The sequence below is a fragment of the Pleurodeles waltl genome, chromosome 10 (assembly GCF_031143425.1).
Source record: "Pleurodeles waltl isolate 20211129_DDA chromosome 10, aPleWal1.hap1.20221129, whole genome shotgun sequence".
NCBI classification, from domain to species: Eukaryota; Metazoa; Chordata; class Amphibia; order Caudata; family Salamandridae; genus Pleurodeles; species Pleurodeles waltl.
This window is the reverse complement of record NC_090449.1, coordinates 723631917-723644766: the sequence shown is the minus strand read 5'-3', so window position 1 is coordinate 723644766 and position 12850 is coordinate 723631917. Positions and strand designations below refer to the sequence as shown.

The 12850-nt window shown below is 41.9% G+C and overlaps 1 protein-coding gene across 5 annotated transcripts in view; it reads right to left on the bottom strand.

Moving 5' to 3' along the window:
- The window catches only part of NRP1 (neuropilin 1), a 290386-nt gene that overhangs the window by 19965 nt on the left and 257571 nt on the right, over positions 1 to 12850 (bottom strand). For 4 of the 5 annotated variants that reach the window (XM_069211236.1, XM_069211237.1, XM_069211238.1 and 1 more), the window contains one exon: positions 4406 to 4462. The exons of the other annotated variant lie outside the window; for it this stretch is intronic. In XM_069211236.1, the coding sequence (XP_069067337.1) occupies positions 4406 to 4462 (57 nt within the window). The remainder of the gene's footprint in view (positions 1 to 4405; positions 4463 to 12850) is intronic. 5 annotated transcript variants of the gene reach the window in all.

The window sequence follows — 12850 nt, the reverse complement described above, 5'->3', positions numbered from 1 at the left end:
TTGAAAACCGATCTCTTGACATGGATGCAATTGTCTTATTTCACTCACAATAAGGCGTCACTCATAGGGCTTGAAAAGTGACACATAAATGCCCCACATATATGGGAATGTCACACACAAGCAAACTGAACACTTGGCAGCAATGCCATAGGCTATACTGGGATCATAATAGGCAGGCAGATATCCCTCGTTTGTGATGGCGTAACCCACTTCGCTGTAAATCAGGCTCTTGGTCTGAAATTCTGCATACTACAGGCGATATTTAATGGTTCTTCCAATTCGCCTACTTCATAGATAACCCACTAGGTGGCAGTGTTACAACAGATAAAACGTATAGACATTTGAGAGAAAATGTGTTAAACGTCGCTACCTCCTTTTTTAGTGGTTTTCTAACAATCCCCATATAAAGCAAGGGAAGTCTGCTATGACGCAGTTTATTGTGGTTAGAATGCGCTTGTTTTTTACGCTTTTCTGCTTTCCTTAACTGCATCACAACGTCGCACACTCGTTTTCAAAGGTTCTTCGATAGGAACTGCCAGTTTTACACCAAGGACATGTTGCACCGTCTTGTGGCGAAAGAAAACAATTTCATGGCCGTTCGTGGCAGCCATGCTTCCATCAGGGCCTAGTCAGGAAGTAGGCCCCACCTCAGGCGACGGCAACACCAAGCAGACAATGAGTCTAAGCCTGTGAACTTCTGCACCGGGGGGCACGAAGGCACGCGAGGATTTAGGAGGAAGAAATCCATCCTCAAGTGATATGTTTATGGGCCTACGAAGCCAAGGGACAACATATTTATAGCAAGTAGTATTAGTACCCTCTGCACTGTCTCCCTTACCATAAAATGCCCTTGCTTGGCGAGCGCTGTCGTCTGCAATGTATATCCACGTTAAATAAAAAGGTAAACAGAAAAAAGCTTACTTTGCTACAAGAGGTTTGCTGTTGCAAACCCAAACGCCAGAAAGCTGAGTGCTTTGTGAGTCAACAGGCATTTGGGGGCTCATATACAAGCCCCTTATGGCTCCTTGGGTCATATTACCGTCATTTTTTTAATGTGGCATTAAGGAGGCAATTTCCCTGTGCCGTATTTACAAAGTGGCGCAATGCGTGCATTGCGCCACTTTGTAAACCCCTGCGCCAATGCCTGTGCCAGGCATAATGTATCCAAGGGGGCGTTCCCACGCATGGAGGCCCAAAACAATGGTCCAGTGAAATTTACTAGATTTCAGTGCGCCATTTTTTGCTCATTTTTAACACCTGCTCAGAGAAGGTGTTAAAATGACACACCAGTAGTCTTCCATGGGCTTCCGTGTGCTTTGCTGGACTAGCGTCAACATTTTTTATGATAGTGCAGCAAAGCGCCTCAATAGCGCCAAAAATTTTGAGTCTGTTGTGCACCATGGTGCGCCATATTGTAAAAACACTGCATCCATGGTGTTGTTAGGGGGAACAGAGGGTGCAAGAAAAGTGGCACATCAATGCCGATGCCCCACCTTCTTGTAAATATGCCCCTTATTTCTTTCGAGAGGCATGCTGTGTACTTTCTGTTTTCAGCCTGGGTAGACTTTGCTGTGTGTTATATTTAGTGCTATTCTCATATAAAGCTGATGATTTTGTTTGTTTTCATTTAGCACTTTCACCAACTTCATGAATGATATCACAGGTGTATAAAGCATGTTTTGTCCTCTCTTTCCCACTGCTTATGCAGCCGTGATATTCTGTTTGGGCTACAGCACAGACATTGATTCACCCCAGTATAAGATAGGCAAACGTTTACACTAAATAGTGTCATACGGTTGATCCTGGCCTTGTCTCAATTTTAGACCCTCAAATTCTTCTTTATCATTGATAGGTGAAGTGAAAGGCCAGGAGTGTTGCTGTCGCCTTCAAGGACCAATGGAGGTGCTGCAGCTGCGGTGCCAAATGCACTAACCCTGGCTACCACTAATTAGCACCCAAGCCCTCCTGAACCTCCTGCTCGTGCAAGGTTGAAGGCATTCTTTTCAACATTTTAGCATTGTTTCGTCTCCCTTTTTTGCTACCCAGTTTACAGTAAACCATCTTCTGGTCTGACACAGACATGCCTATCCCTTTTATATCAGCAGCTCTAATAGCATCCTTGAGTCTTTCAATGTGCATCCGTAAATGTTAGATGGGTGCAGTGATGCACTGAAATCTCCAAAAGGCCATTGGCTTTCCAGCAGAGACAGATATTATTCTATCGGTTCCTCGAAGTGCTGTCCTGTCCTTTTCTTTTCTCTTCATCACACTGTGCCAGAAAACTACATTCTGACTGCAACCGTGCAAGAGGAGTCCAGAGTTTGCCAACGCAGATGCTCCAGATGATTACTGGAAAAACGTGTCAAGAGATAAGCCAGGCAGTGGCCGGACTGTAACTAGGAATTTCGCTCAAGTTTGAAATTCGAGATTTTATATGTTCAAGGTTAATTAATGAGTAACGGTCTAGGGGCTCCTTGAGAGCAGGTGGAGTGGTGCCTGAGTTTTTTTTTGCCCAAACGTTGAACTATGTTGACACGATCATCGATTCACCTAAATGCTGGGATAGCACAGTGTGACATCATGCACCCTTCAACCTTAATGGTATTCTAGGGCTGTTTGTTATCTCCTCTTGGCCAATGAATAACCAATTATTTGCTTCTAGGTGGCTAGAGAGGGGCGAGGATAGGAACCTACAGAAAGTAAACTGTTTCTAAAGCAGTGTTTACTCTCTAGTCAAGCTGTTGTCTTTATGATCCCGAAACAAGGGTTCACAACGCCGGCAAATGGAGCAAATGCGACCCCTGTCTACCTCAAAATTATGTCCACATTGCTGCTGGTTCAACAATGTCACCACTGCTGTTCCCAGTGCCTGATTATTGGTCAGGCCTGCCTGTAACATCCTGAAAAAAAATATTCTTTTGTTACCCTTCTTTCTTTGTCTTTTCTTTAGTTTGCTCCTATTCTGCTAATTGTTGTCATATCCCCTACGTCCTTACTTCCCTGCATTCGATTTGGTATGTTAAACCAAGGAAATGAAAGAATGGTTTATGTGATGACACCTGAAGCAGCTCCGGTCGTATGCTGTCATACTAGTACTGCTAGGCATTTTTGGGGTATAGCCTTTGAACAGAATTGAGAGACCAGAATTTAAGGTATAGTGTATCCTGGATTTCTAAACGTCCTATATTATATACTGAAGTATGAATAAGATCATGCGAAAGGGCCCATTTTGCTTTACCTAAGGGGACTTTAAACACGTTATCTTTCTCAGATGCCCACAAATTAGCAAAAAAAGAATATCAGCAAATCTTTCATATTAGTTAGTGATCGTTGACAAATTTGAGCAAAACTGATTCCGCCATTTTTGAGTAAGCAAAGGTCACGTAGCAAAACATTTTTTCAAAAAAATGGTTTCTCTCACAGTATGTTGTCTCAAGTACAACCATTAATCTGTATTTTAAATGGTCCCTTATGCAGGCTTTAAAACATGCTAGCTAAATATCTGTGCTTAGCATAGTGTGCCACCTGACTGGTATTTTAGTGCTTCTTTCTGTCATTGCATCCATATATATATTACAACTGACAATACACCTAAAACAAACCTGGACTATTGGCTTTGCCAACAGTTGTTAGTTGCATAAGACAAACAAGTACAACAATGGCTTTGTTGTATATAATACTGAAAATGATTGAATTCTGAAACGATGATACTGTGCAATAACTATAACAAATATCTTTGAAGTTACATCAAAGGCAGTGAAGGGTGGTACTACTGCTGAGTTATTTTTTTCCACAGGGTGAGGGCAAAAATGGAGAGACCGATAGGGACTCGTCTCAGCACCTGATTTTTAGCAGGTGCTGAGCACCTGCAGGACCAGGCCCACTTAAAGAGCTAGGGACCACTATCCCTTCCTCAATCAAAATGTAGCCAATATGTACTCTTTAGCAAAATCGCTATATCCAGTGTCCCTGTGCCCCAGCCGATGAAGCCGACATTGAAGAAGTGGATGCTGCAAACACAGGGTGCTCCTCCCAGAGTGAGTTGACTGATAGAGGTGGACATTTACACACTGGCCTCATCGGCGGCTCAGGCCACAATGGTGAGGAGAGGGGCCGTACACTGGAAGTGCTGGAGTATACACACGGTTATGGTTCCCAATGACCGTGAATTATGTTATATGTATTTATACAGGATTTATTCTGCCCCAATCGGATTCGGTACCGGCTGGACCTGGCCCCATTACAGACAGAAGGCTGTTGTTATAAGCATGCATCAATTCTTACACGTGATTTGATAGACAACATTTTGCAGCTCTAAATTTTGTGGAGCAATCCAAATAAAAATTTCGCTGTAAGACAAGTTTGTCAGTCTATCACTCTTGAAGCAACAGCAAAAGTCTTTTACCTGGTGGCACCGCACCGTCTACAGATGGCCTTTCTGAACTCACCACCACCGTGCCACCTGAACAAAACATCAAGCAATGAGATCAATATGGCAAGTTGGAGGAAAAAGAGGACAAACAATCTATTTTGGAACTGCATTCAGACACGGTGCATGGAGGGCATGAAACGATTTCACAGACGTGTTAGAGCAGGGAATATCTGCTCTGAAGAGATTCAGATTTTAGCCTCCAAACATAAATAAGCAAAGATTTCAATCTTAGAAACAGATTAACCGGCAAAGTCCTTCAAGCAAATCATTTCCTCACTGACTTTTGACTGCAGAAAGCCGCGGCTGAGTTTGTTTATTTTGTGATCCTTTGAATTGTTGCCTTTCTTACGTTTATAACAGTATAATTATGCCTCTAAGTAGCAGATTAACTTCAGCACTGACAATAATATTTTTTTCTTCATTTCTCAGAATTGATACATAATTTGTTGCTATGAGATAATAATGAATGGATTCAAACAATGCGTTCTGTCGTGAATAATTGTTAGGCCTAAGGTAATTGCCAAGTCACATAAGATCATATACCTAAAGCAACTCATAGTAAAACTAACGGAGGTAGATATAAATCGAAGTTGTATAATTTCACAATCTCATTACCACATTACATCAATACCTCTTGGTTGGATTTGGTTGCATTGTGAAATGGATGAAAAGCACAGTTTGCCACAAAGCAGCTAGGTGGACTTCGTATGCTCTCTGCTATTCTTCAGTAATGAAATAGTTTCTTCTACTCCTATCCCTATCCCTTGTCACTGTTTTCTAAGATCCCTGTGTCAGAAATCTGCCTCCGCTCTTCCGATCTCTGTCTTCCCAGGCACAGGTACAACTGATATCTAGCCTGCCTCTCTTCGCGTTTGGTCTCTGCCTTCATCCCCATGCAGAGCCGGTGCTAGGAGTTTTGTCACTTAAGATGTGGTGAAATACCCTTTTCCAGTTTCTGCAAGCAAATAACACATCCCACTTCTCCTTGATACCCACCCAACCTTGTTCGCCTCCTTCCACATGTTTACCAGGTGAGCACAGCTTCATGTTTGGAGTATGCAAGTGACCCCCTACTGGAAGCACAGAAATGTAATCTTCATTCTTAGAGTGATCGTATCTCTGCCTGCCACAGAGCACACTGCTTTAGGAAAGAAAGGTGGAGCTGCTTCGGGTAGTGGGGTATTCAGGGAGGTGGGGTGATGGGGGCATCTTCACAAGAGGCTGTTATTTTGCACTAAAAAGTCAATGCCAGCCAAATATATTGGGCACATCGAGACCAACTTTTTCTCAAACAACTTTCTGCATTAATACTGTTAAATATATTTAAATTAACATTTTTTTTAAACATGTTTCTTAATCGAGACTTTTTATGGAAAGGGCAACCCTGAATTTGGTAAAGGACTTGGAGAAAAGCATGCTAACGTTTTCAGTTGCAAGTTATACCCTCATGCCTTGGCCATGAGGAGCAAAAATGGCTATTAGTCCCGCTGAGCACTCGCTGTGCCTTTAAAGGAGTGGCCACCCAAAGCTCATGGATTGTTTATATAGAATATATTGACTGTTTATCAAACAGACTTTATCACACCCATTACCAAGAACGAAGATCTCATGTCACGTTTTAAAAACACAAGTCAATTAGGTTTTCATGTGGGCCTTCTGGATACTCTGATTGTTCTGAACAAAAAATAGCTACGCCCACACAGACATTGACATATAGAAAAGTGTGCGTGGAACCCATTTTCCGTGCTGTCCATCGGTGGTGGCTGGTAGTGTTTTTTGGTTTGCCTACAATTGAGTTTCCCTGAACTACACAGCACTGACAACGTATAAAGACGCCATAGCGATTCCAGTCTACAATGATATTAAGCTAACATGTTTATAGAACATCCATGAGAGCCCCACTTCATAATGAATTGTGCTTGCAGTGCGAAGCGGCAAGTTATAGCTATTATAGGAGAAAAAGCCACACTGAGCAACAAACCCAATTAATGTAGTGCACACGGCCTAGATATGCGAAAATAAATAGATGTTAGCAAATTATTAACTTATCCCACTAAACAAGTGTTCAATTTCGACCCGTCAAAAAAGTAAGTATAATCTTTATGCAACAAGATCATGAGCTGTTTTAAAAATGTCCAAGGGGTTATTTACCAGTGATTTGCGTGAATGAGGCAAAGTGATGCAAAGCTTTACATTGATTTTGTTACTATTATGCAAAGAGTACCATTAAACAGAAAACATCAATTTCCTATCAAAGTCTTTGGTTTCAAAGACAAAGGCATGCATGAATCCTGATTAATTAAGATAACATCATTTTTTCCATTAGGAGAAGGGGCAAAAACAGAAGAGAACTTAAACATTTTAAATTGTATTTAGCTGGAGGCATCTCAATTTAACATTCACGTTCTCGGTTTCTTGCAATGGGATGTGTATTTTAACCCTTCAAATTTTGTATCCGGGGCATTATAGCATTTGTCTACATTCCATTTATTAATAGTTTCTCGTAGATGCTCCCCTTGGATGGAGGAATGGCATCTCACAAACTATTTCATGAGAGTTCTTTATTTCACAGAGGTTCATGGGAGGGTAATATAAAGGAGTATTAACTCCAGTTAACATTCTTTACCTTTCTTCTAATTCCCTCTTCTGCCTCGTTGAACCGTCACATATGCTGCACGCTGCCTTTCTCGAGGGGGTATAACTTAGAAAAGGGATCTCGTTGCAAGAACACACACACACACAGTTCCACTAAAAGGGACATCTTGCAATAATTCCAGCCATTGCTACAAATGCCTTGCTCATGTATTCACTGGCATTCATAAACCTTTACTAGACTTGCTGGGTATTTGTGTTTCCTTGTTTTAAACAACCCTTCCTGTGGCATGCTGAGTTACAATGGACATTTCCTGTGAGAACCTGAGAAAACAATTAATGTATGGAGCTGGGGAAGCATGTCTTGTGTCTAGCTGTTATTGTGCCTGGGGCTGATTTACACCTTTTAGGAAAAGCTACTCAAATCATATGAGTAAACCCACATTGGCTACAATCTAGCCGATGTGGGTTTACCCATATGATTTGAGTAGGGTATCCAACATTTTGTTGAGTTTACAAAATCTCCACCAGTAGCCTTGGAAATCTAATCAAGTTACATATCTCCACATATAGAGTACCCCTTCCAGGCCTTCTCATGTGGCTTGTTCTCATTTAGAATAGCTGAAACCGCATGAGAAAACATGGAGAATTTGTGCCTTAGCACCTATCACTTTCTCCAGTTTTTATTATAAGGGAAACAATTATTTGTTGATAAACCCCTTACCGGCCATTCACATCACATATTGGATCTCACTCAAAAATCTAATATAACAAATCTGTTTCAGATTACATTTACAAGTATGCCTGGGTGTGAATGGATTATAGAATAGTTGTGAATAGCCACCATCTTACAGGTTTGGGGTGTTGCACACATTTTTTGAAGATAACCTATCCCTGTTAGTGTTTATGAAAAAACACATAAAGATGCCTTTTTGCATACAGAGTTTGAATTTAGTTGCAAAAGAATGTCTGAATCTGTCTGCTGTCTGTATTAAGATGTGTCATTGCTATTCGCCTAGCCAAAAAAGTGGAGAAACCTATAAAAAGACCGATTAGTGAAATATGGTATGCTTAATATGACACATGTTCAATAAGGAAAATGTCACTTACCAAGTGTACATCTGTTCGTGGCATTAGTCGCTGCAGATTCACATGCTGTGCACAGTCCGCCATCTGGTGTTGGACTCGGAGTGTTACAAGTTGTTTTTCTTCGAAGAAGTCTTTTCGAGTCACGAGACCGAGGGACTCCTCCCATTTCAACTCCATTGCGCATGGGCGTCGACTCCATCTTAGATTGTTTTCCCCGCAGAGGGTGAGGTAGGAGTTGTGTATGCTAGTAATAGTGCCCATGCAATGGAGTGAATACGTTTGTACATAATGAAGCTTAAAGTAATATATTTACAAATGTACAAATGTTCAAGATCTACTTCTAAACGGCTACAGGCTGCCGGGGAGACGGGTGGGCGCATGTGAATCTGCAGCGACTAATGCCACGAACAGATGTACACTGGGTAAGTGACATTTTACGTTCGATGGCATGTGTAGCTCCAGATACACATGCTGTGCATAGACTAGTAAGCAGTTATCTCCCCAAAAGCGGTGGTTAAGCCTGTAGGAGTTGAAGTAGTTTGAAATAATGTTCTTAGTACAGCTTGACCTACTGTGGCCTGTTGTGCAGTTAACACATCCACACAGTAGTGCTTGGTAAATGTATGAGGCGTAGACCATGTTGCTGCCTTACATATTTCGTTCATTGGAATATTTCCTAGAAAGGCCATGGTAGCACCTTTCTTTCTGGTTGAGTGTGCCTTTGGTGTAATAGGCAGCTCTCTCTTTGCTTTAATATAGCAGGTTTGAATGCATTTAACTATCCATCTAGCAATGCCTTGTTTAGAAATTGGATTTCCTGTATGAGGTTTTTGAAAAGCAATAAATAGTTGTTTTGTTTTCCAAATTAGTTTTGTTCTGTCAATGTAGTACATTAGCGCTCTTTTGATGTCTAATGTATGTAGTGCTCTTTCAGCTACAGAATCTGGCTGTGGGAAGAACACTGGTAATTCTACCGTTTGATTCAAGTGGAACGGTGAAATTACCTTTGGTAAAAATTTTGGATTTGTTCGTAGGACTATTTTATTTTTGTGTATTTGAATAAATGGTTCTTGTATGGTAAAAGCTTGAATTTCACTCACTCTTCTTAGAGATGTGATGGCAATTAAAAACGCAACTTTCCAGGTTAAGTATTGCATTTCACAAGAATGCATGGGTTCAAATGGTGGACCCATGAGTCGTGTTAAGACAATGTTGAGGTTCCATGAAGGAACAGGTGGTGTTCTTGGTGGTATAATTCTCTTTAGGCCTTCCATAAACGCTTTTATGACTGGTATTCTAAATAATTAAGTTGAATGAGTAATTTGCAGGTAAGCTGATATTGCGGTAAGATGTATCTTTATGGAAGAGAAAGCTAGATTTGACTTTTGTAAATGTAGTAAATATCCTACTATATCTTTTGGAGATGCGTGTAATGGCTGGATTTGATTATTATGGCAGTAATAAACAAATCTTTTCCACTTATTTGCATAGCAGTGTCTAGTGGTAGGTTTCCTAGCTTGTCTTATGACCTCCATACATTCTTGTGTGAGGTCTAAGTGTCCGAATTCTAGGATTTCAGGAGCCAAATTGCTAGATTCAGAGATGCTGGATTTGGATGTCTGATCTGTTGTTTGTGTTGTGTTAACAGATCTGGTCTGTTGGGTAGTTTGACATGAGGTACTACTGAAAGGTCTAGTAGTGTTGTGTACCAAGGTTGCCTCGCCCATGTTGGTGCTATTAGTATGAGTTTGAGTTTGTTTTGACTCAACCTGTTTACTAGATATGGAAGGAGCGGGAGAGGGGGAAAAGCGTACGCAAATATCCCTGACCAGTTCATCCATAGAGCATTGCCTTGGGATTGATCCTGTGGGTACCTGGATGCGAAGTTTTGGCATTTTGAGTTTTCCTTTGTTGCAAATAGATCTATTTGTGGTGTTCCCCAAATTTGGAAGTAAGTGTTCAGTATTTGGGGGTGAATCTCCCATTCGTGGATCTGTTGGTGATCCCGAGAGAGATTGTCTGCTAACTGATTCTGAATTCCTGGAATAAATTGTGCTATTAGGCGAATGTGGTTGTGAATCGCCCAATGCCATATTTTCAGTGTCAGGAGACACAACTGTGTCGAGTGTGTCCCTCCCTGTTTGTTTAGGTAATACATTGTTGTCATGTTGTCTGTTTTGACAAGAATGTATTTGTGGGTTATTATGGGTTGAAATGCTTTCAGCGCTAGAAATACCGCTAACAGTTCTAAGTGATTTATGTGAAACTGTCTTTGCTGTATGTCCCATTGTCCTTGGATGCTGTGTTGATTGAGGTGTGCTCCCCACCCTGTCATGGAAGCATCTGTCGTTATCACGTATTGTGGCACTGGGTCTTGGAAAGGCCGCCCTTTGTTTAAATTTATACTGTTCCACCATAGAAGCGAGATGTATGTTTGGCGGTCTATCAACACCAGATCTTGAAGCTGACCCTGTGCTTGTGACCATTGTGATGCTAGGCACTCTTGTAAGGGCTGCATGTGCAACCTTGCGTTTGGGACAATGGCTATGCATGAAGACATCATGCCTAGCAGTTTCATTACCATTTTGACTTGTATCCTTTGTTTTGGATACATGGCCTGTATTACATTGTGAAATGTTTGAACCCTTTGTGGACTTGGAGTGGCAATCCCTTTTACTGTGTTGATTGTCGCTCCTAAGTATTGCTGTGTTTGACACGGCATAAGGTGTGACTTTGTGTAGTTGATCGAGAAACCTAGTTTGTGGAGGATTTGTATGACATATTTTGTGTGCTGTGAACACTGTCTTAGCGTGTTGGTTTTGATTAACCAGTCGTCTAAGTACGGGAACACATATATTTGCTGCCTTCTGATATATGCAGCTACTACTGCCAGGCATTTTGTAAAAACTCTTGGCGCAGTTGTTATTCCGAATGGCAACACTTTGAATTGGTAATGTATTCCTTGGAATACGAACCTTAGGTATTTTCTGTGTGAAGGATGTATTGGTATATGGAAATACGCATCCTTTAGGTCTAGTGTTGTCATGTAGTCTTGTTGTTTGAGCAGTGGGATTACGTCTTGTAATGTAACCATGTGAAAGTGGTCTGATTTGATGTAGGTATTTAGTGTTCTGAGATCTAATATTGGTCTCAGACTGCCGTCCTTTTTGGGTATTATAAAGTACAGTGAGTAAACTCCTGTGTTTATTTGTTGTTTTGGTACTAATTCTATTGCTTCTTTTTGTAGCAATGCTTGAACTTCTAGTCCTAGAAGGTCTATATGTTGTTTTGACATACTGTGTGTTTTCGGTGGGATGTTTGGAGGGAATTTGAGAAATTCTATGCAATAACCATGATGGATAATTGCTAAGACCCAATTGTCTGTTGTTATTTCCTCCCAATGTTTGTAAAATTGGCTTAGTCTCCCCCCCACAGGTGTTATGTGATGGGGCTGTGTGACTTGTAAGTCACTGTTTATTTTGAGGAGTTTTGGGGCTTTGGAACTTTCCCCTATTCTTCTGGAATTGTCCCCCTCTATATTGCCCCCGAAAACCTCCCCGCTGATATTGGCTCTGGTAAGTGGGCCTTGCGTGTGATGTTGTGGTTTCTGTTGGTTGACCTCGAAACCCTCCCCTAAAAGGTGTTTTGCGAAAAGTGCCTCTGCTCTGCGGGGAGTAGAGCGCGCCCATGGCTTTGGCTGTATCAGTGTCTTTCTTGAGTTTCTCAATAGCAGTGTCGACTTCCGGCCCAAACAACTGCTGTTCATTAAAGGGCATATTTAGCACGGCTTGTTGAATTTCCGGCTTGAACCCCGAAGTACGCAGCCATGCGTGCCTTCTTATTGTTGTTACAGTGTTTACTGTCCTTGCAGCCATATCTGCTGCATCCATTGAAGACCGTATCTGATTATTTGAGATACTTTGTCCTTCTTCCACCACCTGTTGCGCCCTTTTCTGGAACTCTTTGGGTAAGTGTTCTATGAAATGCTGCATCTCATCCCAATGAGCTCTATCATATCTTGCCAAAAGTGCTTGTGAATTGGCAATGCGCCATTGGTTTGCTGCTTGTGCTGCCACCCTTTTACCCGCAGCATCAAATTTACGACTCTCCTTGTCTGGAGGTGGTGCGTCCCCTGAGGTATGAGAGTTCGCTCTCTTAGGAGCTGCCCCGACAACTACTGAGTCCGGTGTCAATTGCGTTGTAATATAAACGGGATCCGTTGGTGGTGGCTTGTATTTTTTCTCCACCCTTGGAGTTATGACTCTGCCTTTAACAGGATCTTGAAAGATTTGTTTGGAATGTTTTAGCATTCCTGGGAGCATAGGTAGGCTTTGGTACTGGCTATGGGTGGATGATAGGGTGTTAAACAAAAAGTCATCCTCAATTGGTTCGGAATGCAAGGTGACGTTGTGAAAAGCAGCTGCCCTTGCGACCACCTGTGTGTAAGATGTACTGTCCTCAGGTGGCGACGGCCTTGCAGGGTACGAGTCTGGGCTGTTGTCTGATACTGGGGCGTCGTAAAGGTCCCATGCATCGGGATCATCCTGACTCATTGTAGTATGAGCTGGGGAGTGCATCAGTGGTGGAGTTGTTACTGGTGATGCGTGTATTGATGGTGGTGGAGACGGTGGTGGAGTTGTTTTCCTTGCCACTTTTGCCTGTGGCTGCTTGTCCTTTTCTTGAAAGGCAAGTTTTCTTTTTATTTTAATTGGGGGAAGAGTGGTTATCTTCCCTGTG